We start from the raw sequence: 25,848 nt of genomic DNA, 5'->3' as shown, positions 1-25,848 counted from the left end.
TTTTCCAGCTATTTGCAACCCACACTCGCACACTCTTGTTTATATAAATATTCATACTCCCACACAAAAACTCACACACACACACTGAGAAACAGATACACGGCTTTGCCTTGGCGTTTGCATTTCATTAGCCAAAGTGGCATTGTCTGTGTGTGTGTGTGTGTTAGCCCTCCCACTCTCTGGCTCAAAAGTAGAGCACATTTAGCCAACAACAGCAGCGGAAAAATGGAAAAAAAAGCGTTAGAAAATGCAAAGTATCCAAATAGACTGAAGGACACTTGAATCCTTGTGTCCAAGTGTGTCTGTCCCTCTCTTCAGCTTCAAAAAAAAAAGAGGAAAATATAAGCTAAGCGCTGGCTATCGCTGTGCTCTTCCAACAAGTGCCAGCTGAAGTGTTTGCCAGTGTTTGTTTCCCTGTATTGTCACACGCTGTCAAACCCGTTTTAGCCCCAAGGCAGTTTGAAGCACAGCAGCATACGATACCATCCCATCTCACATCCTTACATCCTGGCATCGCACATCCTTATTTTTAGCCAAGCGGCTAATTGTGACTGACAAGCGGACCAGAGAGAGACACAGGATTTCAGATGCGTGTGCACATCGATGGCAGCTCAAGTGAGTGTGAAAATTGCTGCACCCCCTAGCATTTCGAGGGCCTCACATTGGTGTCTCTCTCTGTCTATAAATAAGCGCCCGGAAAACGAGCCTTGCAACAGAGACACACATTTAAGCCGCACCAAAAAAGAAAAGAAAACTAGGCTGCAACGAACATTTGCCCAACTGCAAGTTTAAGATTCCTTCTGGTTTCCGACTGGCCACCTGCCAAGCAGCTAATAAACTTCCTCCACAATGGTCTTAAAAAAAGAAGAAGAACCCAAAAAAAGAGGGACAGCAATTCGGACAAACTGGGCGGAAGAAAAGTTTTGCCTAATTTGCGGCAATAAAAGCAAGTGCCACGAAAAGCAGCTGAAATTTGGTGGCGAGAAAATAGGAAAAAATAGGAAGAAGAGAGCACAGAAAATTTAAGAAGGAAAGAAATTTAAGTAAAGACTTTACAAAATATTTAAATTAAAACACTAAAGCTAGAAATAACGAAAGCAACATAGAATATAAAGAACAATTTAAATTGCAAATAACTGAATAATAGTTAGAGAGAAAAAAAATAATACAATATTATATGCAAATAGCAATTAGGAAAACAATAAGTCAACTTTTGACCAAATCAATAATGGCAAATATACTTCCCAAAATTATTCAATTTTCCTTTGGTTCAGCCACTGAATTATGCAAATGCTAAGATAACTTCTTTGTCTTGAACCACTGAAGACTACTTTCTTTCGTTGTTTGCCGAATAAAATTGTGTTTATTTTTGATATTTATATTGTGTAATGGCAAATCAGCAATTCAAATAGTTATGGATAGATATGGCCACAAAGTCAGCACCACATTAAATCCCAGCCCGAGCCCAATGCACTTAACCTGACCGAATGTGTAAATAACAATTATAAATATTTAATTACATATTTGTGGAGCAACATTTTGCCAAACAACTTGACAACAACTCACATGGCCAATGTTTAATTGTCACTCCGACACACACACACTCGCACACTCACTACCACATTCGCAGATGAGCTTTGGATAATTGTCAGGTTTTAAATAATTCAGTTGGTATTTCATTGTTGTTTTGCGGTAAATGGCAAATGAACTCCTACAAGGATGCAAAATGTCCAAATCGTTTTGGGTCCTCGGTGACTCACTGAAAAATTGATCAAAACTTAATTGTTTGTGCCATAAAAATGTTGTTTCCGAGCGACAAAACTAATTACCAAGAACTAAGTCGTTTTGCAAAAGGGAATGCAAATTCTGGCACAATGAACAGCTTTGCAGCGAATCATTAAACAGCCGCATTGAATGAAAGTCCTGAAAAGCGAATGCCCAAGTTGTATATTTTTCCCGTTTTTTATTTTTAATTTTCTCTTTTTTTTTTTTGCTGCACTTGAAGCAAGGCCTTTTCAGACCGGCTTTGATTGAAAAGCCGCAGCGCTGCTTAGGTCAACATTATTTATTTAAGAGGGGCGTGTTTAATATGCGTAGCCTGTTGTTTGGTCAATCGGAGCAGAACTGAACAGGACATGCCAGGACATGGAAAAGTAACGAAAGTAGTGGCGCAGGATGGGCGCTCGTTAGCCCGGGGCTAACCAAAAAGATGGCTCAAATCTGGCACGAGAAGATGGTCAGGGGTGAAGGTGGGAAGAGGACATATCCTAGGCACGTAATCCATGTCCTCCTTTGCGCTCCTTCCAGGCTCCTCACTTTGCTGTCTCCGTGATTGACCCAAAAATGCGATGATTCGTTTTGATTTTTCACTCTGTTTTGCGCATCCACTCCTGCCTAAAACAGTTTTTCTTCTCTTTTTTTGCTCGACTCCCCAGCAAATTGAAAACAAAAATATGGCTCGGGGCGAACTTTTCAATTGGCCTTCCAAAAAATTCAATGAGCAACAATAGATGGGAAAATTGCACATCGAATCACATTAGTTTGTTCAGTTTACAAGGTTTTTGGAGCTGCCTTTTCTGATTTGATTACTCTCAATTGACTTAGTGTAAAAGTTTGGCCATAATTAGCTGCAGAAGCCAAACGCTGTTGATCACCAGCTAGAATCAGCCCTAAACCTGCCATTTAACACCTGCACTTCAACACCTTACACACATACACGTGGTACCTACACAATTTTCCCATTTCCCCTATGCTTTGCTCTCTCCCTCGCACACTCTCTCTCTATCTCCCTCTTTGCCCCTGTGGCCTGCCACAACATACTTTTGGCATAATAAATTAGCTGCTCGGGTTGCTGAAGCTACTGCTTTTGCCACCGCCCTTCCTTTTGGCACTGCGGCAACTTCAATCTTAATTAACTGATGTCGACGCAGTTTACAGTTATCCAGCGTTACGGCCATGGTAAATGTGTCCTGTATATGTGGCCACATATCACGTATACGCCGCATATGCATTTTATTAGATGGCACTTAAATTGCAATTAGCAACTAGTAGACACGGGCGTAAATTCGAATCTATCTATATACCAGATATTATCAAAATATCAAATAATGTAGTAGTAATTAATGACCAAAGTTTGTTTTATATAAATGAAGATAACTTTTAGCCAAAATGTTATATCAATTTAATTAGAGAGCGGCCAGTTAATTACTGTCTTAATGATTATTATGTTGCTGGAAACTTTTGCTTTAGCCTGTGTCATTTATCCTAATCCGCTCGCACATAAAAATCATTTACTTTGAATAATGCTTCCTGTCAAATTGCCTGGCAATTTATTTGTGGCATAGCAATCCTTTTCTTCGGACTTCTCTATTGTTTTGTCATTTGTCGCTGTTGGCTTTCATTTTTTGTTTGAGTTTTTCCCTCGCTCTTTCATTTCTTTCTGCTCCGCTGGCGGAAACAATTCGTTTTGTTTTACTTACCTTGGCCTAAACGCTGAATTGTTTGCTTAGACCGCCGAGCCGAAGGCCTTGTCCTGGTTTTTCGAGTAGCTAGGATATTACTCACCTACATACTCATCCTGATAAATTTTGTAGTTTATTCATTGCAATTACAGGAAATCCCATAAATTAGAAGCATCTGCTGCTGTTGGGGAAGATTTCGCTCCAGCTCAGTTCATAATTAATAAGCCAGCGTGGCTGACACAACTTAACTTAAGTTCTCCACTTGACTTTGCCCCAAAAAGTATGCAACGAATATGGCCCTGCAAAAGTCATCGCTCATTTGTTATGTAATCCTTTTTCGGCCAAGGGGCGGCTGCTGCTGCTGCTGCTGTTGTCCTGCTTAACCCTTAACGCCCACCGTCCGCTGGCAGGCGAAAGTGTTAATGAGTTTTAATTATTAAAATTTTGAAGTTACTGCCACGGCGGCTGCTGTTGCAATTTTAAGGACAGCTGGGCTTTATTTAAAGATATTATATATTTCATGGGTTATACAGGCACCGCCGCCCACTTTTGCGACTTTTGCTTAACTGCAGCAATTCCCAGTCGCAAACTGGTGTTCCTGGGTTTATCTTGTTATAAATTTTTGTTGTTTTCAAACTGCCAAGCAACACAGGCAGCAACAACAAGCACACTGCGCTGCTGGCAACTAACTTTTGTCAGCCAGTGTATAAAATTCGGCGTTTGTATGAGTGTGTGTGTGTTGCAAATAATTTGCAATCAAAAGTTGCCGGCTACGGAAATTCCCAGTGAGTAAGTGTGTTTGTGTGAGTGTGAGGGGCGTGGCTTTGCCTCCAGCTGTTTATCTCACCCACTATCTGTATCTCACACAGCCAGGAGTTTCAAAATTTTCCCATCCAGATTGTAGGCTAATTTATAAAATAAGCTGCAGCACAAGCAAAACATTTATTCTGTGCATACTTCGTCGCGGATCACAATTAAAATATTAGTTTTAAAAGCGACTTATGCTAAGATTTGGCCAACCCAAATAAACTTTAATTAAATGCGTAAATGCGACAGGCGCTAATTATCCGCAACGCTCCGCGATTCACTTGCTTAAGAAAAGAAATGCGCCAGAAGAAAATAAATAAGCCAGAATGAAAAGACTAAGAATGGGAACAAGTGAGAACAACTGAAGGGAAAAGAAATGAGAAGAAAAGAAAAGACATGGCTGGGAAACAAGCTTAAACAATGGCTGGAAGCTGAGCCAAAGCCAAAAGCAAAACAAAAACAAAACAAACCAAGGCTAAAGCAACAACTAAGATTGTGAAGAGATTAAAACCGCGACCAGGCTTAATTGAGCGAAGGAGGAGCGGCGAATGGTTAGGGTGGGGTAGCAACCCACATCGCGTATACGCGATGTTTGCCAGACGCGTGAGCTAAATGCCAAAAGCCGAAAGGATGGAAAATCGAGGAAAATACAAAACGTTTGCAGCATTGTGATGCAGCAGCAGTGCTGTGCAACGCAAAGAAATGCGCCCATTGACAGGGACGGCAATAGAGATGCAGAAAGAGACAGGCAATCGCTGCCATTTGGCATTCTTATTTATCCTTTTCACCGAGAGCGACTTCAGTTCACATTTTGTATGCAAAATGCGCCAAAGCAACTACAACAACATCAATGGCGGGGAAAAAGGTAAAACTACAATGGAAGGCAACAACAATGCGGACTACAAAAGTCAAGCCACATGCATTCATTCATTTGGTTTACTCATTTAGTTGCAGTTCTTTTCTACCATTGCAGCATTTTCCACTTGCCAACGACAATTGCAGATTACACTGGGCGAAATTATTTAATTTCACTTAATTCAAATTTAAATTATCACGAAAATCGCCGATATAAAGTTTGTGTAGTTATAGATAGTAAATTTGATTTATACAACATTTAAATGATAAGTTACAACACTTATTACATAAAACGTACTTTATTAACACTACTTTTTCCGGCTTACTGGCAACAATCGCTGTTGCAGCACACTTGAAGATTTTCCACGGATGCTGCTTTTGTTGCCACCAAAGCAATCTTATTGTTATTATTGTTGTTCCGCTGCCGTTAGCAAAGAAATGAGAAAGGAGCGAAGAAAGCAAAGAAAGGCTAAACAAACACAAGTAGCTGGCAACAATAACACAAACAACAGCAGCAGCAACAGCACAACAATAACAAATTGTAACATAAACTTTTAGCCGCTGGCATTTTAGTTGACTAAATGCTCGACTTAATTGGCTAACAGTCGAGGGTAGAACAGAATGCAGTACAAAAGGAAAAATCAGAGGCATTGAAAACTAGATGCAGACTATTGAAAAGACTTGGGCCTGACCCGATTTGACTTGAAAATGGAACAAATCAGGTTAAAAAACCGACTTAAATTGCGAACGAATTTTACTATAAAAAAACACACCAACCAGGAAATTCATAAAAATACAAAACATGTAAACAATGCGAATAAAAAATGTAATTATAATAAAAAGTGGCACTTGGTTGCATATGAAGAAAAAACTGTCGCAAGTGCAAATATTGATTGAACACTAACAAAAGGGTATATAAAAAAAGAACACACAAAACACAACTTGAGCACAATTTGTTAATTAAAGTCAACCAATAGGAATTATGGAAACTGTTATGCAAATACTTGCAGCCATTTCAAGTGTTGAATAATATTTACACAATTAAATTCGTTTTGATTCGCATAAGCTGAATAATTTATAAGTAAACATAATCACACAGTAAGCTAATGTTATTCGAATTCAAATAAATACGCCTAAAATGGTGGTATATTTTTCTGATTAAATGAGCTCAATTATATAACCAAATGTATTTGCAAATAAATTAACATCAATCAAATGCGAATATTTCCCCGTTTCGTGCGCCCATTTTTCTCCAATCGACATTTGCCATAAATTTTTAGCCTGCATCAATTGCAATTTAATTACCAGCTATACATATAGAGAAAATAAAAGCTATTGAAAGCCATGCTGTTTGCTTTGTAAAAACGCCGCCGAACGATAAAAATCAGCAACAAATCAGCTTAAAAGTGGCTCAAAAGCCTCGCTCATTAAGCCGCGTCACATGGGAATACTGTGTATGCAAAATTGTTGAGGCTAAATAGTTTTAGCGTCGACTGCAACATGTTCAAGTAATTGGTGGCTACTTTGGCCGGCCAAATTGTTTGCATTTATATGCCATTGCCACGCCCACGTCCGCGCTGCATGGGCGTTAGTGAGTGGCGGCCTGAACCGGTAGATGTGCATGTGTTAGTGTGTATGTCATGCTTAATTATTGTAAGTCAACACTTGACTACCGAGTGATTTATAAACGTTGTTATTTTCACTGTTTATGCTAGCAACAACAATGTCGAAAGACAAGGTCGCCATCGCCGTTCGAGCGCAAATTTCCAGTGGCCAACACTGCGTATACGCAATGTATAGAATATTCAGCTAAATCACAAGAGTTAGAACATTAATTGTGGGCAAAACAACAAATGGAATCGAGCATAATTATAAACAAAGTTTGGCCAAGGAATATATACTGACAAAAAGGGGGGTGGGCGTGGCAGGCATTGCGGCAAACGGAAAAGACAGGGAAAGGGAGTGGGGGAAATGGGGTATTTTAACTTCTTGGCAACAAACAGCAAACCGCAAATAGCAAAAATAAACATACACAGAGTATGAGAGTCAGACAAAAGCGGGGAGTGGAGTGCATGTTTTGCAAGCCAAAATCAGAGCCAAGTTGCAAGGTTGACCAAAAGACAACAGCAACAACAGTTTTGCTGTATTTAAATGGATTTTGGCAACTGGAGTTGGGCAAACCCGCAAAGTGCAACAACAACAGTTGCAGATACAGATACGGATCCAAAAACAAAACACCCACAGCATCGAAATCAGCCACAGAATCACTGAGAAGTTTAATTAGAAGAGTTGGCTCTTTAAAATTTAAGATAAAAAACAAAATATAATGTATTAGTTAGCAAAGAGCTTTATTATAAATATCCCCCTTAAATATTCTTTATTTATTTTCCATATTTGTAATTAGTAGTAACATTTACCAATTTAGATAGCATTTACAATTTTTCTCAGTGCTTTGATATGCTGTAGCTTGCATGTGTAAGCCAAAGTTTGCATTTAAAGTTGAGAGTTGGCCGACGGAGTTGGAGCTGCAATTGCAGTTGAAGTTGCCAAAATACTAAATGTCTATCCGCAATGCCCACAAGCGCACACAATCCAAATCCACGTTCCCAGACAGAGTCGCAAAGATAAACCCATATATAGACAGGGTGGTTGGGGGGTAAAAGCGTAAAATTCATAGTCTTAACTCGAATAAGAATGAATAAAAACTTCAACATCTTTTCCGGCACTTGCCCCAAGTTGATTAACACTTTCTGGAGCATTTTGATAATTGCATTTCAATTGCCATTAGCTGGAAAGCCTTTTAGCCGCGCCACCAATTCCAAGCAGCCCTTTTCTAATTAGCCTGCTAGCTTGGCTGACTGCCCTTTTTGCACCCGCTGCCTCATTATTGCCTTCAATTAGCCGACCGCTTAGTGCATAAAAATTAATTTAAATTGCTATTTAACTGACCATGCTCGGCGTTTTCCTAAACCAGCTAGGCTTTTCTTCTTTCCCCCCCAGCAGAATTCGGTTTTTGTTTTTCCGCTGAAGTTTGAGGCAGGACTTTTCCTAATTAATTTATGAGCATTTCTTCGGTTAGACAGTGGACAAATACAAACTGCTCTTGTCGGCGTTTCTTATCCGTTTTGTCTGCACTTGAATTTTCATCTGTGATGGGGGATTTTCCTCTGCATACAGCTACTCCGAATTGATAGTATGCGTGACATGTTGCCAACCTGTATCGCTATTTCTATAAAAACAAATTTAAAACACACAAGGACAGAGTTTGCAGTAGATTACAGCAGGGAAAACAAAAAAGAAGTAGGTAGATGGCAATGATAGAACACGTTTTAATTTTGAACACAACATGTGCGCCGCAAGGGGATGAAAAACTGGGAAAAATCAGTTGGTCGGAAAAATGTAAACTTCATTGTCATGGAAGCTGTACCTTTTTAAAAAGCCAGTCGTGGCCATGATCGAAATCAGAAATGAACTTGAATGGAAAGATAGAAAGCCTAATGAAATTTATAGAAAGTAAGCTAGTTAGTTCTCAAATATGTATTTTTTGAAGAAAATGTTTGAATTAGCTGCACAATTATGCTTTAAATTAGCTGAAGACACCTGCTGAGTGCAAGACTACTTGAAACCATTATACATTTTACCTTTAAGCTAATGACGCTACAGCTTTAAAGACCAGCAACAAAGTAAATTCACCCGCTCAGCACAAAATGCCAGCCCGAAAAAAGGACGAAATTAAGCAGAGCGAGTGGAAATGTAACCCAGTTGCACACATTCACATTCACATCGCTCAAAAGTAACGCTCGCCACCTCGACTCAAACATTTTCGCCTAGGTGTTAAAAATAAAAAGCTGTCAGAACTGGGGACTCATTTAGTCCCTGCAGCACGGCACATGTGTGTGTTGGTTTTACCTGACTCACCTGTAATACGTATTCCCCTGGTCCCTACTTGCCACACCCCCAACACCCGCCTATCTGCCCCAACCATCCCCCCTTGCGTCCAACGAACAAGAGTCACGTCTCTGGCGTTGTCATAATGAATTCAGCGTTTATGGCGCTTATTCCATTTGGTTTCATTATCAGTGGGTACATGTGACCCCCACCACCCGCACCCATTTGCCACCCCACCCCGCCCTTCGCAATGTCGTGTGCGTTTGGTGTCATGAACTTTTTGGCCAAATGAGGGGCACAGCGGGTTTGGTGGCGCACAAAGCGCATTACAAACATTTGAAGTTGAAAATTGAGGCTGAAGGTTGTATTTGTGTTTTCGCAGCGACAACGTGACAGTTTCAACTTAATTATGTAATCATGGGAAATTGGTTTTGCGAACTAGCAATCATCTAACGATTCTCTATCTATCTTGTCATCATTGCAGGTTCGCACACTTTTCGTCAGTGGTTTGCCCATGGACGCCAAGCCGCGCGAGCTCTATTTGTTATTCAGAGCCTATGAGGTGGGTTTGCATTATATTTAAACTAAATTAAACCATTTATTAATACAACATTTACACACGAACAGGGCTATGAAGGATCTCTTTTGAAAGTAACTAGCAAAAATGGCAAAACTGCATCGGTAAGTAAACGTTTTCTTCATTATTTCTTTATTTTTGAATCCTGGAATTTTCTTTAATTTTTTAAACTACCTTTCAATCTTTTAATCATTTTTAAAAATATTTACAGCCCGTTGGCTTTGTGACATTCCATACAAGAGCTGGAGCTGAGGCAGCTAAACAGGATCTGCAGGTAAATATGCACAACATATACACCCATATCTCTGTACCTTTTATAATCGAAGAAACACCAAAATGATTTAGCAAATTTGTATGAGCAATGCGACAAAAACAGAAAATCCCAGAAATATTTTCTCAGCGACAAGAGCAAATGAAACCTACACACATAACATAAGAACTGTAAAGCACCCAATGAAAAAGTACTGAAACTACGAAAATAACCAAAATACTTGTATACTCGTATTGCCTGGCTTAAATACCTTTAGGCCCCTCGTTGCCGCTGCTCAAAAATCGAGCTGCAAGCTCCTTTTGCATCACCCAAAAATCAAAAATCACCAAACAAAAAAAACAAATGATAGCAAACAAAATACGAACAAACAAACAAACAACGATTCACACGAACACGTGCTTGCATTTGAAAGAAAGAATCTTAAAATTCACCAAATCGCATTAAGTGTTTCCCTCTCTGTCTAGCCTTTGCTGTCCCGCTCTCTCTCTCTCTATGTATCTATATCTCTCTCTCTCTCTGTCGTTCTATATATCTCTCTCTAACTTGCCATTGAGTTATCTTATTGTTTTTGGTATCTGCATCCCCCCCTATTATTTGCTCATTCTACGAAAACTCTTTGACACGCAGAGAACACAAATACACACGTAAACTGGTACACTCATCACACCCACACACACACACCTCCATCTCTGGCAAAAAATCTGCAAAATGGCAAAGCAAAAAGCACCAACAAACGAAAAGCAACGTCTCAAGCCTGTGGTGCATGTCCCCCAGCCACGCCCCCCAAAAGCCAACCGCCCCTGGAAGAGCACCCTCAAGTTCCTTGAAACAACTTATAATTATCCTTGGAGATCCTGATGTCCTGACTTTAAGCTAAAAGCATTTTTGAGTCATTTTATAGTTCGCCTTGAAATAAAACTAAGAACAGCAAAGAATATTTAGTTCGAAGACACATTTTTCAGAAATTAACTTAAATATCGATATTTTCAAACTTTTCCAAAGGAACAAAAAATGTGTATTGATTGTTTATGTTTAGAAAAATCATGATTTTAAAATCAAATCATTTTCATAACGACAGTATTTGGATTTTTGTAGTATTATCAAAACTGTGATTGAAAAATATTGAAAAATGCCTAGGATTTTAACCGATTCAAGTGATTTTCCCCCAAAGACCCCAATCCATAGCAACACTTAGCCAAAACCAGCTGTCACGACCCCCAAAACCAAAACTCAGATTACCGAGCAGGCACCACGTAATACAAATGCTACGCGTTGAATGTCTCCCGCCCCCCAAAAAAAAACCCCAAGCAATAGTTCTCCAAGTCAAAAAATGAGAAACACAAGTTTGACCACAGTTTTTTTTGTTTTTTGTTGTTAACGTTACTTTCACGCGACATTCAAAATTATTTTTGGCGAATTGTTGCAAAAGAACTACTTGAAAAGTCTCCCACGAAACCTTTGAACTTTGCCGAAAGTATAAATTACTTAAAAAAAGAAAACAATGGAAAATACAAACCGCTGTATTTTGATCTGATCATTTACAGCAGGGTGTACGCTTCGATCCCGATATGCCCCAAACAATTCGCTTGGAATTCGCCAAGAGTAACACGAAAGTGAGCAAACCCAAACCACAGCCCAATACAGCGACAACAGCCTCACATCCTGCATTGATGCACCCACTCACTGGACGTAAGTAAAAAAAAATGAACAAAAAATAAAACAAATATAAAAACAGTAACGAGAAATTATCAAAAGCAAAAGAACTCGGCAGCTGCTAATTTCTTTGAGTTTGTTTTGTTTTCCTTTTGTGTATGTAGTTGATATCTATGAAATACCGATACTATGTTTAAGGGTACAAGAAATCCGAACCGAAGGCGTACTCGAGCACCTCCTCCTAACTATTGACAAAACCACACACAAACACACCGAACACACCGAACACTCGCACACTCTTACACCGATCTATCCAACAATTGAGCAGTTGAAAATGTTATATATGGAAACGAACAAAACAAAACCAAACTAGCTTCAAGTGCACACAACTTTAAATATATATATATACATATATATAACAGCAAATATATATCGTAAATACTTTTGTATGCTATATCTACCATATCAAGTTGTTATCTCTGCATACTTCGAGTCGCTATTGCGTTGTTTATATTCCCAACTAGGTTACAGCCACGATAACTACAACATCTATATATAATGTACTGCACTTTGATCACTTGCCACATTTTGTGCAACTCACACACGAAAAGACCAGACACGCCTACAAAAAATAGAAAAAAAATGAGCCAAAGAGCTAAAAGTTAGTACTGAATAAATAGGCTTCTATAGCTTCATCCTAAAGAATGTTTAAAACAATTAATTAACTTAGAGAGATTAATTTTAGAGTCATTGAGAAATAAGCTGTTTTAACAAAAGACTGAGGCAACGAACTTTAAGCATAAAAATCATTTCTTAATATATTTTTTTTTTTTCGTTTGGAAACCGTTCTTGTTTTTACCATTTAGATTTTTGTCAACTAAAACCAGTGTTTAATACTCAATTAGTACCCCACTTAGGTGAGCTGCCATCTGATTTACCCCACTATTTCTCTTCTCGACTCGCAGATCTGGGCGGTCCCTTCTTTCCGGGCGGACCGGAGCTATGGCATCATCCGCTAGCCTATTCGGCAGCCGCCGCCGCCGAATTGCCAGGAGCTGCTGCACTGCAGCATGCAACGCTAGTGCATCCGGCCCTGCATCCGCAGGTGCCAGTGCGCTCCTATCTCTGACTAAATACAGACAAAGTAATGGAGCAGCCGATGCATCAAGTAAGTGTCACTATTTCCAATAAAAATAGAAACATCTAAGAGAGAAAGATTATTAATATTCTTCTTAACCCACTTTGCAGACTCAAATGACCATGCCGCCACATCATCAGACAACTGCTATTCATCCCGGAGCTGCGATGGCTCACATGGCTGCGGCTGCGGCAGCTGCAGCAGCCGGCGGAGGCGGGGGAGCGGCTACCGCTGCTGCTGCACCGCAGAGTGCTGCTGCGACAGCCGCTGCAAGTGCCGCTGCAGCGGCTGCTGCCTCACATCATCACTATCTGTCGAGTCCGGCGCTGGCCAGCCCGGCTGGATCCACGAACAACGCCAGTCATCCGGGCAATCCACAGATCGCGGCCAATGCGCCCTGCTCCACGCTGTTTGTGGCCAATCTGGGGCAATTCGTCTCGGAGCACGAGCTGAAGGAGGTGTTCTCTAGGTAAATTGCACACGAATAATGCCAAACGTACTTTGTAATCCTTTTGAGACACAATGAAAACTGCACTGGGATCACTGGAAACCATCACCACAGTATAAACCACCCGATCACGATCACGATCACGATCACACATAACCACCATAACAACCACCACTCTTGATGGCACTTTGTGAACTTTCTTAACCGAGTACTAACCGAAAACTTTTGCGTTCTCTTCCTTGGTTCGTTTGTTGCCCACCATCCCACCCGATCACTCTTCTTGTATGATACATGATAACCGACATATATATCTAACAACAAATTATATATACCCAACTATGATAAATAATATGCACAGTATGCCTGGCTTTTGTCGCCTACGAATGCACACAAAAGGTACGCACCCAATCACAAATTCTATGCCTATTACTTTGTCTTCAACTCTGACCTCAACCAAACCAACTTCAACTTCCTACTCCACAACAACAACCACATCTGCGATTGCGTCTGCGACTGTGACTGCTCCTGAACCACCAGCCATGGCAACAGCAACTGGCTCAAGCTGCTCCACCAGTAACGGCAGTGGCAGCAGCAACAGCAACCACAACAACGCTGCGGTGCAGCAACATCCGGTGGCATTCATCGAGTTCAAGGACCCACCGACCGCGTCTCAGGCCATGCAGCAGCTGCAGGGTAAATATCTGCTCAGCTCGGATCGCGGTTCCATCCGCATCGAGTTTGCGCGCAGCAAAATGATCAACGAGGTGACCATAATGAACACCAAGGCACCGCCACCACCACCACCCACTGCTGTTGCTGCTACTGCTGCACCACCGCCACCACCAGCACCCATGTACATCCTGAACGGCGGTGGGGGGGTCGAGCATCTGCTGGTCCCAGCACCACCGCCGTCGGCACAGCAGCAGCAGCAGCAACTCCAGATGCAGCAACTGCAGCAGCAGATGCACCTGCAGCAGCAGCAACTCCAACTGACCGTGGCAGCACCATGCACCGCAGCAAGCACCACCACCCACAGCAGCACCACTAGCGTTGTTGTTAACTCACTACAGCACCACCAACTTCATCATCCAAATCAGCACCACCAAAATCATCTCTTTAGAGACGTATGTATTATTCTGGGTGAACCAAATGAACCAAGTTTCTTCTATGTATGTCTGTGTAGTGTAATCTAACCCCCATCATTATCATTAAGTTGCTCCACTAAACTGCACACACGCTTAGCCCTTGGCCCATTAATATTAGAATAAGCCTTTCAATCCGCAAAAAGGTTTTTACAGGCCCAAAAGTCCCTCGAATGCATGACCCTCAACCAAAACACAGAACCTGAAACCCAAATCCAAAATATAAAAGGGGAAACCCATTAACTATTTATAAAATTTTGCAAATTGTTATTGTTAAGCTTGCCCGTTTACTTTGCATGCTACCTCCACCACCAACACCACAACAGCAACAGCAACAGCAGCAGCATCAGCAGCAAGCAACAATCCAGCAGCAATCAGCAACAACAAGTAAGAACCTACCTAAGGGATGGCCAAAACCATATGAGTTTGGCCCGAACTCCGGAGCGCACTCGCACACTCACACACACTTAGCCATAACAATTGGAGCCGCATTTAAACACAAATTGTAGCACACAAAAAGTTGGCAGCCATAACGAGGTGGGGGAAGGGGAATGGGAGTGGAGCGGGTCCAGAGGAGGTGCTGCTGGGACTTCCTCATAGACATCCGTTTCCTAAATGCCAGCTTCCGCTGGGAGACTGCCCCGCCAACCACTCTATCTCCACATAACGTGGGCTTTGACTCACGTACTTCAAATGCCAAACGGCCACATAAATATGTTTTTCAATTTGCTGCAAGAAAAAGCCACGGCAGCAGTGGCAGCGGCTTTATAAAAAATGCAAAATTAAACGCAGCATGCCACACCTATATTGCCATACACATAACCCACTTGAATGCCCCACCAACTTAACCCAACCACGTTAAACGTTCGGGCTTTAAACCACTTTTGTTCAAGGCATGGTCGGTACTTTACTTTATTGTAGGTTGTTTGAAAATCAATTTGCATATCGAGGGGTGAGCATGCCCGAGCTGCCATAAATTTTAACACTAACTAATGGAAATTGCGATTTTATAAAGTACAAAAGTCCAACAATTTATTTAAGTTTTAAGTAAGAAAACTTTAAAAAGAAGGTTTTCCTGCCTAAATGAACTTTACCATATTACATATAGATTAAAATGTTTGACTAGATTTTATTGTAACTTTTTCAGGTATTTTAAAGTCTATATCTAAATTAAATTTATATATTTTATTTATTTTATGTTCTTTAGTCTCAAATATTTACCCCAACTAATTAAAATAAATAGAAAATTAGAAGCCATAAAAAGTGATTTAGAATACTGAGCATGAGTAGTTCCCAAATAACCACTTAAATAGCCAGCACCACCGAAACCCGTAGTTGGACCACTTACACTGACAAAAACTAATTGTACCTCTCACTTTGCAAATTATTTCCAGAGGAGCGGGTATGGAATCACGGCATGATTTGCTCGCTAAAAAGCTAGAGCGCGAAATGCAGCAACAGCAGACGCAAGTGCACCACCAGACGCAGCAGCAACAGCAGCAGCACCACCACACAGCAGCGCAGCACTACCACCACAGCCACCAGACAGCGCACCACCAGCAACAGCAGCAGCAGCACCACCAGCAGCAGCAACAGCAGCAGCAGCAACAGCAGGCACAGCAGCAGCACCTGAGCCACCACCACCACCATCATCATCACCATCAGCAGCAGTTCTTGATGACGCCGACAGCAACCTGACCTTATGCGACGACGACGACGACGCCGCCGCACCACCACCCACATCAGCTCCACCAGCCGCACCACCAACAGCAGCAGCAGATGCAGCCGCACCACATCTACTCGTACGTGCTGCCGGCAGTCAGTCACATAGCAGCCTGAAGTGGCCACATTTGAGTTTGAGAAAATCGAGGCAAAGAAGCTCCGCATGCAACGGATTCATGCGAGGAGTAAGAACCTTTAGTTCTAGGCATACAAAGAAAAAAATGTTGAAAAATCTAAAAAAAAAAAAACTAAAAACAAAAATGCAAAAAGAAGTTAATTTATATGTGACGGAGAGGAAGCAGCCGTGTATAACCCCAGTTTAGTGAAATTTTTCGACAGGCAACAAAAGATTTGTAGTGAAAACCAAAAACGGGATAAACTTGTAGTAAAATATACAATTTACCATAGATCGAAAGCTGAGCGAACTACTTAACTAAGTTAGTTGCAAATACAGCCGATATGCCCCCTATAAACGAATACACACATATATACATAAACCTATATATACAAACATATATATAGAGCAAGCTGATCGAGAATTTGTTTGTTATTCAATATCCATTTAAAGTTCTTTTGTAGCTTGATGAATTGATTTTGTTTGAAGTTTTTGTTTGTGAAATGTTTGCGTTCATTTATTGTTACTTCTTCCCCTTCATTCAAAATCCCCGAAACCTAACCGACTTTTCACACAAGGAATTGAGACATGAAATTCGTATTAATCTCATAATTTCTAATTTTTCGATTTATCAAACAGCGTAAGGGAATAAATTATGAACAAAGTGTAGGGAGGAAGAAAGTATATAATTATAGCTTAACCGAATGTGCCCTTTAAATAGCTCTCTTTCTAGAATTATGAAAAGTAATATGAAACAAAAAAAAAACCAAAAGAAAACAATTTAAATGTATGCATTAATGTAATAATTGTATAACTAGTAAGGTAAATTTTCAAAATGTTACTCAACAAGAAAATTCTACAAAACCAACCACAACGAGTAGTCGACGTCATCGTATAAATTTAAATTTATATTGAGGAATACTGAAAGCTGGTTTCGAAATTTATTTGTTACAAACGTAAGCATAACAAAATTTAAATGTGAATTTCAAATTTACCCGATAAGACCTATCGACGACATGGGATGAACGTTGCACGTGCGCTGTAGTGAAGCAAAGACTCGAAAAAAACGATTTTTAAGAAACAAGAAACCAGAAATGCTGAAACTGCTGGCACAGGACACTCCAAACTTTCCGCCCAGAACTCTATGTTTTCTTTCTGCCACTTTTGGTTGAGACTTTTCTGCGTTTCCCCTACAAAGACTTGAACTTTACTAGAGGCCCCCAAATCCGCAGGACTCCATTTACATAGTGAGAAACTATTCCTAACCAACTTTCGAAATGCTAGAACAATCAAATCACATTTCTTGCTAAACCAACGATCGATTTAGTGGGGGGGAGGGTGCAGGACGAGATCGGATGCGTAGGGATCGAATATCGGATACCGTGCGAGGGTGGGGAGAGTGTTTAAGAGGTAACAGCAAACAAGGACGAGTAAATAAAATCAATGGCATATCATCTTACGTAACAAAGCATAAGAAAGCGACAAAGACAAATTCTATTGTAACTAAATGCAAGAGCAGCAGAACAGCAGAAACCAACTATAATTAATTAATAAAAACAATGTAAAGCTTAAAGGCTAACAACTATATATAGTTAAATACGAAAACAAATTGTAAGCAAGCTTTTTACATCATAATTTTCGAATGGTTTTCGAAAGAGTTCGTTCAGCCTTGTTTTTAAACCAATATAAGTATATATATATACGGATAAAATCTTAAATTTTTACCAAAGTTGTCCTTACTAATTAAACAAGTTATGTTAACCAATTCACACACAATTTGTTGAACAAAAACAGAAGAAACCCACGAGTAAATCAACTAATTTTAAACGTTTTTAAAGCTTAGTTTAGGGTAAACGTGACTAGACATACCAAAGGCATATTTGAAACAAAAAACCACAATTGTTAGAAGGAAATATGAAACAAAAAGAGAAACATTTACTAATTGGTACTGTTTTAGCCCTATTTTCCATACAATTTTTCTTTAAATATTTAATTACATTATTTCCCGTCTAACTTTAGTCGAATGTAAAATGCATATTCCGTCCAATTACATTTCGTGCTTTCCTCTTGCCCAAAAATATCATCTCTTCGCCAGCATCGCGTTGGTTTGAGAGGCATCATCATTCGGAGTTAAGAACAGAGGTCTACTTATAAGTCTGTAATCCTAACACACACACACACGCACACGCTCACCACAAAGACAAGTAAATTAGTTAAAGTTTTAGCGTGTAAGCAAGGAAAAATGTTTAATTATACATAATATACTAATGCATATCATAAAATTGCGCCTTTCAAAAACAATTAAGAAAAACAAAAAGCCCGACGATGGAAAACAAAAATATTTACAACTACAAATAAGCATAAATAACGAAACAAAAATCGATAGATGCTAAAGTACGAAAGAAATATTTTCGAAATTAATTTTTAGCGCCTAAGTGTGGTCGACGAGCCCAAAAGTATGCAACAAAAGCAATGGAAGTACGCATAAGTGTGTGAGTGTGCAACAGTGTGTGTGCGTGCGTGTGTGTGCATCTGGGAAAATCTTGTGCAATTTTCATTGAAGATAGGAAGCGATAGGAAGAGGGAAAACCAGCGCGTTGGCAAGGTTGTTCAGTCCCCACCCCCAAATAGAAAAAAAACCATTTCGAGGCTTGATTTCCAGACATTCTTTAAACTAAATTTCATAGCTCTATATACATCCAGATTTTACAAATCTGCAGCATGCAAATATTAAACTAAAAATTGGGAATATCTCGAAAACACAGCAGAAGATGAAAACCTAGCTCGTAAAGGATAAACTAGAGCAAGCTAAAATGAATGACAGAAAAACTAAACTAAACAATATGAATTATGGGAACATTATATGAATATACATACGCATATATTAAAACATTTTTGAAACAAACGAAAACCTAATAATAATTACAAATGATGAGAAAATAACAAATACATATCAGCAAAACGGATAAAGAACAAAGCGAGAAGAAAACTTTTACAAGCAACATTATTAAGGAACATAAAACCGATATGTTTTGATGTGGTTTTTAAATTTTTAAACATTGTAAGCGCAAAAAGGCAGAAAGCAGTTACCAAAAAATAAGGGGGAAGCAAGCATAACTGATTGAAAGCTTAGTAATAGATTACGGAACTACTTACATAATGCTAGCTATATGCTTACCTAGTAATGTCATATCTACATACGTGGCAGCAGTAATAGAAAGACAGTAACAGTAACAGTAAACATAACGATAAAAATCAGTAACAGTATATATCCTACTCTATTGTATTTATTATTGTACGGCTATAATTTGTGTCTCGAAAATACTTTTATTGCGTACTTGATTGATTGATTTCTGTTTAGTTTAAGTTGCCCCCGAAATTGCCTTATGTTTGCCTAAAAAAAATAAACTAAAATTACCAACAATTTAATACTAATTTCTAAGTAATTTATATGTATATGTATGGTATACCTCTATGATAAACCCTTATATAAATATACTTATATCATTTGTGTAGCCTTAACTTAGAACTTTTCAATTGACGGTATTAATTACGCATAATAAACTTTATATTTTGTTCGTTAAACAAACCCCTTATTGTTTCATTGAGTTCCAACTCTCACACAACCAAGCGATAAACCTTTGAAGAAACGAATTTTGAATTAGTGACAATTTTTGCAAGAAAATTAAAACCAACTATACAATTAAATATATTATACCACATATATGCATCTCTCTCCCCACTTCGAGTTTTGAGTCATTTGCGGGAGAGCCAACTAGAATGGCATTGTACTCAACCTGGCAGGTCTGAGAAGATCGCTGTACATTTGTAATACTTAAGTACTATGCATATCTATATCTTATACAGACAGACATATGTATAGTATCTTTAGAGGGTTAAGTAGGCAAGGTAACTGATATTGAATATTGAAAATATCAAGGCAGAGAGAGGTATCCGAATACCGGCAGATAAATGGAGATAACACAAGTCAAAACATATCAAACTCGTGCCCGATTAAAACTATATATACACATATATATACACTATATATATATACATATATTAATGAAAAGCAGCCGCAAATTAGGCGCAGCAAATTTCAAAGGTAACAAAGAAGGAGAATGATAAAATTATTAAATATGCCGAAAGTCTAACGGGAAATGCAATTTTATTTGCATAACTCAACAGTTGAGTCTACTTTTATCCGTAAATAATACGAAAATAATGATTAATATTAATTGAGATATTAAAACTAAAAAAAAAAAAACTACAAGAAATGGCAAGTATTTGTCTATTTTGAGGCTCATTTATTTAACATTTTCGCGAAACCAAGTACGACCTTCTTTTTTCAAATCGAATAAAGATCTTTTGCTAATATTGTAAAAAACAAATTGATTTTTCAAGCAAATGAAAACCAAAACGTATAGCTAAATATTATTATAAAACTTACATAAAGCAGAAACAAAACTCGTATATATATATATATATAAATATAAATATCAGCCTTGTTCTTTATATATATATTTGAAAAACCAAAAAAATGAAAAACCATACAAAATATTAATAAATTATTAACAACTATGAAAAAATTGATACAAAAACATAAAAAATATTTAGCGAAAATATTGTATTGTGAGTTTAAATGTATTGTTGCATACGAAACCAAAGAAATGACATAACAAATCGGTACACCTAAGTTAAATATAAATCTAAATGGCAATACCAAACGATTGGCAAAACAGAAAAGAACAAAACCGACAGATCTGATAATATCATATCAGATCGGATCAGAACAGATCAGTGGAAATCCGAAACAGAATGAAAGGTGAACCATTTTTTCACAGACAGCCACCAAGCGATAAGAACTAACGAAGTTGAATTCAATTAATTTACCAGACAGTTTATTTCCAATATAATTCAATAATAGCTGATGGGCTCGCCCGCAAGACAAATTATACAATTTGATAACGATAATATTTTCATGCGATCACGATCGAGGAGGAAAGCACAAACGATATGCCCTGCCAAGCAAACGGGGAGCAGAGCAACAAATCGCAGTTTTCAGCAGGCGACAAATTATAATAATACAATACGAATAATAAATAAAAACTTTAACAATTGTTTTGTGTAATTGTAAAGAAGTGGAGTTCTTTTCAACGCCAGTTGGATGGATGGTTATGTGATGGAGAAATGGGTAGGTATTTATCATGAGATACAGATTGGGCAAATATCCTTCTCAGTAGTTTCTTTTAATATCCATAAAAATGAAGCCAAATATATATAATAGGGTATAATATATTCGTTGTAGCCGCATTTAGTTAGCTCGGCTTATCAGCGACCTCTCTGTGCGACTGATCTTTCGCAATAAGTGGCTGACCCCTCAGATAGCCGACCATGTGGCGATGGGCTGGGTAAAAACCCACGCACATTTACATATTTACAAATCCAACTGCTAGATAAAGCAGGCAAACAGCAAGGATCTCAGTTTTCACTCGATTCAAGCGTTTTTACCTAGTGAAGAAATCGAAAAAGATTAAGAGACACCCTGAGACACCCTGTATGAGCAGAGACGTTGATTGGATTGGATTCACTGACACTTATTTAGTTGTTTTCCGGCCGAGCAACTTGAAGGTTGTACAATGCGATCTCAGTGCTTCATTTTGCTGCTCGTTTGGTTTCTCAGCCAAACCGAAGCTAAGTCTAAGGTTTCCTGTAAGGATGAAGCTGGAAACGATGTAGATTGGTAAGTATTCCGGTTAACAGAACGAACAATAAAGAGTTTAGCTCATAAATCATCAACTTGCATTATCTAATGTGCTGATTTGCTCATTAGAAAGTTACTTATAAATATTGACACTTTTTCATTTCTCTGTAGTCCCTGTTTGCATATCATTAACAATTTGCAAACACAACGCATTTTAGTTATTTATATACACTGCTGAATAGAGATTATTCCAAAAGATAAACAAATTGAATATAATGAGTTCAAGCGGAAAAATTAATAATAATTATACAATACTGTGTCACAAGAAATTAAAAAGTAATTAGTATATTATTTTGTTTCCTAAAATGAGAGAATTAATTCCACGTTGCTTGCTAGTCTAATTCAAACGATTAGTTCAAAACAAACACTATTAATTTGATTACAATCTCATCATTTTAAATACTTTTTAATTTCCAAAAATAGATTAAATGGTAATTAGCTTTTTTTTTAATATCTTAAAAACGAGTTTCCAAAGATTGAGAGGTTTTCTTGATTAAATAATCGTGTTTCTAATTTATTTAATAATTTCTTTAAATATTCATTTTACATTTTAGGTGGCACCTTTACAAGCTGCCCAAGCACTACCAGCACAACGATTTGGGCAAGGACACCAGTGGCTTGAAGTACCTGTACGTGACCAGCCAGAACTACGACACCTGGCAGATGTCGGGAAAGTTCATTAGTGACCCCCTATCGCTGCCTGCCCAGACCCTAAACCCCTTGAACGCCGATCCCAGCCACACTCTGCTGGCCGCCTACAACGATCAGCAGCCGAATGGCACTGTTTTCAGCAGCGGTGGTCATGCCAAGGGAGTGGTGGCCAGTGACGGGGAGACGGCTATTTGGATTGTCCACTCGGTGCCCAAATTTCCCACGCTTCCGGACTACAGCTACCCCACTTCCGGCGAGCAGTACGCGCAGAGCATGCTCTGCGTCACACTGAAGGGCGAGGATCTGGAGAAGGTTGGTCAGATTCTGGTGTACAATGAACCGCACTTCTACTACCAACGTAATCCGCTGGCCACTCGCTCCGATGAGCTGTTCCCGAGCCTGGAAAGAGCTCTGCATGGTCAGTGGCGGACGGAAACACCGTTCCAGAATGACTTGGAGGTGCGCAGCTTGGACGGCAAGAAGTTCCGGCTGTTTGGCAAGAGTGGACGCGCCAATGTGGAGCTGTACGCCGATGTGGTCGCACCCACTCTGGATGTCAGTCTTTTCGTGGAGGCGTGGCGCGACGGTGCCGGCAACCTACCGAATAGCTGCGATAAGTCCGACAAGATCCTCAACGTGGAGTCCATTTCCAATCCGGAGCTATCGGTGGACTTTAAGACTACCCAGGATCACTCCAAGTGGGCGGTATCTCGCCCCACGGGCATTCTAATCTACCATTGGCGAGTTGGCGGCGGAGATTGGATTTGTGTGGGCGACATCAACCGGCAACAAGGTCAGTTGCACCGTGGTGGTGGAACCGTGTGCCACAAGAGCGCCAGGGTATCCAATCTGTACCGCCAGCTGGTCGCCAACTACGACAAGTGCGCCGAACAGGAATAGAATCTGGATTTACAAAGACCATTTGTAGAGTTGCGTCAAATATAAAATAAAAACTATTTTTGCATTACTTTTAATGCATAAAAGAAAATGAAAGATGTTACAAAAATGTATTATTTATACAAAGAACTTATTTGCATTTAATAATTTAAATTTCAAATTTAAGGCACCTTTTCTTCTTCTTTCTGCTCTTTTCCGCACGCTCGCTAGCGCCATTTCTCCAACATACTTTTGTAGTACATTTTAGGTACTAAAAAACGCATTGAAAACTAGGTGGCGCTCGTACTTAACCTTTACTTAGTTATACAGCTGTTTCAAAACTATTTGCCAAAAAACATTGAAATATTAAAAATCATATATAAATTAATTATAATTGTGTTAATTGCATATTACATTGATGAATATATTTATTTATTTATAGCACCACCTATCCGTCACTCTTCTACCCATAATTATCACATATACCAGATAATTCAAATTCAGTATGACCATCAGCTGCAAAGAGAGCAGCTGTTTACAAAAACAAAACCAAGCCAAGAAGCGAAAATTATTGGCGATTTTTGAAATCCAAGTAAAAACTAGATTATACGAACAGAGTCGCAAAACCTATATAGATTTGGGGATGTTTTGCTGCCTACGCACCTGTCTCAATGGAGGACACATGAGAAAACCCACGGCAACCAGTCGCCTGCGGGAACCCGATGTTCACCTGGATGCAGCGCATATGGGTAAAATTTTACTAAATATAAAAGGATTAAGTTACACTATCGTAATAATGCTCAACTGAAGCGATTCCGAGAGAACTAATGTGTTTTTCCAAAATACCAATTTGTTTCGATAACAAGTGATACCAATAAAGATATCCACATTACCAGTTTTATCGCACAATTCAGATACGTGATCAGATAGCAATATATGTACATACAATAGAGGCTTAACCATCTTGTATCTTACTAACAAAATATCATCCATTTGGCAGGACCTGATGTTATCCTGCTGTCACACCAGCTGCGCGTAACGGGCACTGGTGGCGTCCTGGCCACGGCGCCTTTGGTCCAGTCGAAGTCCTACTTCGAGGTGAAGATCCAGCACGGAGGCAGCTGGTCGGTGGGCTTGGCAACGCGGCAAACGGATCTCAGCCGCAAGAGCGGCGGCGGGGATCGAGAGTCCTGGTGCCTGTGCTCCGATAATGCCACACGTCACAATGACCGGGAGGAGTTCCGACCAGTGGTGCAGGCTGCTTGCACCACTCAGCCGGCGAGGACGAGCAATGGAATCCTGAACAATAGCGCTGCCAAAGCGGCCGGACTCATCGCCATCGAGGATTTGCAGCAGGAAGATCTGCTGATGACCACTGGAGTGGCACCATCCGATGTGGATATCGGTGATTCGTTGATGGCATCGCCACAGCGAGACTTTCCCGATGAAGGAGACATTGTGGGCGTTGCCTTTGACCATGTAGAGCTGAATTTCTACTTCAATGGAAAGAACCTGGAGGTTCCATTCCGAAATGTACGAGGAGCAGCACTTTTTCCCGTCATTTATGGTGAGTTACCTCTACTACTCTTAAGAGAAGCTTGACCCGTATTTCCTATTTTCAGTGGGCAATGGCGCCATTCTGGACATTATCTTGGATAATTTTTCGCACGGACCACCACCAGGATTCGAACGCATTCTATTGGAACAGTCGCTTCTTTAGATAGTCCACACAAAAAAGCCTTGAACAAATTAGCAGCATGAGAACAAATTATTAACAAGAACAACTTAAAGACGGTGCATTTTAGGACTTTAGGCAGCATTTTATTTCAGTAATTTAAAGCTTTTATTTTATGAAAAAGTTTAGTTACAAGAAACACACTTTAAGTTTTAAAATATAAACTTGTAGTATAAAACAAATTATGTCCACATTTTAGTTTTAGTATAAGTAAATCCTTTGCCATATTTCTTCTCTAGTCAAAAAGAAAAGTTTCCAAGCTAAATTCTATCTCACAAACTATTAAATTATTAAATTATTTCACTTGTGAGTTTGTAGATTTTCTCCACATATTTACTTATAGTCGTAAAATGCACTGTTCTGTTCTCATTTAGACATCAGGTGTATAAACTTTGTAAACTCTCTAGTCCTTGCACTACCCAAACCGAAAGTATTTGTATAATTTTATTAATGTTTTGTAAATTATTTACGTAGCTTGACCTCGCGACTGCAATTGTATTATACACAGAGATACGTATCTGCATACAGATACAGATGAATTTTTTTGTAGGACTAGGTGGCCACAATTCAATTCGGACTTCAAACACATTCCAATTTACAACGGCAACGTACTCGAGCACGGAATTACCTAACTAATTGTAAGAATATATCTGTATATCTAATAAATTGTATCTACACGTATCCAACGCTTCGAAAACTGATTAATCCGCGCGCGGACAATAAATCAATGTTATGTACTTACTCC

At 39.4% G+C, this 25,848-nt stretch overlaps 3 protein-coding genes across 3 annotated transcripts in view; all 3 read left to right on the top strand.

Annotated features, from left to right (window-relative positions):
* The window catches only part of LOC6727631 (protein couch potato), a gene marked incomplete at its 5' end in the record, with an annotated part of 46,240 nt that extends 30,527 nt beyond the window's left edge, over positions 1 to 15,713 (top strand). The window contains 9 exon segments of the mRNA XM_039295493.2: positions 9,496 to 9,573; positions 9,639 to 9,692; positions 9,800 to 9,862; positions 11,404 to 11,548; positions 12,478 to 12,680; positions 12,761 to 13,119; positions 13,457 to 13,494; positions 13,636 to 14,222; positions 15,635 to 15,713. Of these exon segments, the coding sequence (XP_039151427.1) occupies positions 9,496 to 9,573; positions 9,639 to 9,692; positions 9,800 to 9,862; positions 11,404 to 11,548; positions 12,478 to 12,680; positions 12,761 to 13,119; positions 13,457 to 13,494; positions 13,636 to 14,222; positions 15,635 to 15,661 (1,554 nt within the window).
* A 5,947-nt stretch (positions 15,714 to 21,660) lies between these two features.
* LOC6727629 (plancitoxin-1) lies at positions 21,661 to 23,485 on the top strand. The gene is made up of 2 exons (XM_002102970.4): positions 21,661 to 21,820; positions 22,396 to 23,485. The coding sequence occupies exons 1-2, from the start codon at positions 21,717 to 21,719 to the stop codon at positions 23,390 to 23,392; spliced, it is 1,101 nt and encodes a 366-aa protein (XP_002103006.2). The 5' UTR covers positions 21,661 to 21,716; the 3' UTR covers positions 23,393 to 23,485.
* Positions 23,486 to 23,869: 384 nt separating this feature from the next.
* On the top strand, positions 23,870 to 25,844 carry LOC6727628 (SPRY domain-containing protein 7). Its single transcript, XM_002102969.4, has 3 exons — positions 23,870 to 24,117; positions 24,369 to 24,935; positions 24,991 to 25,844. Exons 1-3 carry the CDS (start codon positions 23,874 to 23,876, stop codon positions 25,086 to 25,088), a joined length of 909 nt encoding a protein of 302 aa, XP_002103005.2. The 5' UTR covers positions 23,870 to 23,873; the 3' UTR covers positions 25,089 to 25,844.
* Positions 25,845 to 25,848: the final 4 nt, after the last annotated feature.

This window comes from Drosophila simulans, chromosome 3R (genome assembly GCF_016746395.2).
Source record: "Drosophila simulans strain w501 chromosome 3R, Prin_Dsim_3.1, whole genome shotgun sequence".
Lineage (NCBI taxonomy): Eukaryota > Metazoa > Arthropoda > Insecta > Diptera > Drosophilidae > Drosophila > Drosophila simulans.
This window is presented reverse-complemented; position numbering and strand designations above follow the sequence as displayed.

Bases quoted from the DNA above. Each gene is read 5' to 3' on its own strand.
- LOC6727629 (XM_002102970.4), top strand. From the start codon at position 21,717: ATGCGATCTCAGTGCTTCATTTTGCTGCTCGTTTGGTTTCTCAGCCAA. The intron at 21,821-22,395 runs GTAAGTATTCCG...TTTACATTTTAG, and splicing joins GCTGGAAACGATGTAGATTG to GTGGCACCTTTACAAGCTGC.
- LOC6727628 (XM_002102969.4), top strand. From the start codon at position 23,874: ATGACCATCAGCTGCAAAGAGAGCAGCTGTTTACAAAAACAAAACCAA. The intron at 24,118-24,368 runs GTAAAATTTTAC...TCCATTTGGCAG, and splicing joins CCTGGATGCAGCGCATATGG to GACCTGATGTTATCCTGCTG. The intron at 24,936-24,990 runs GTGAGTTACCTC...TCCTATTTTCAG, and splicing joins ACTTTTTCCCGTCATTTATG to TGGGCAATGGCGCCATTCTG.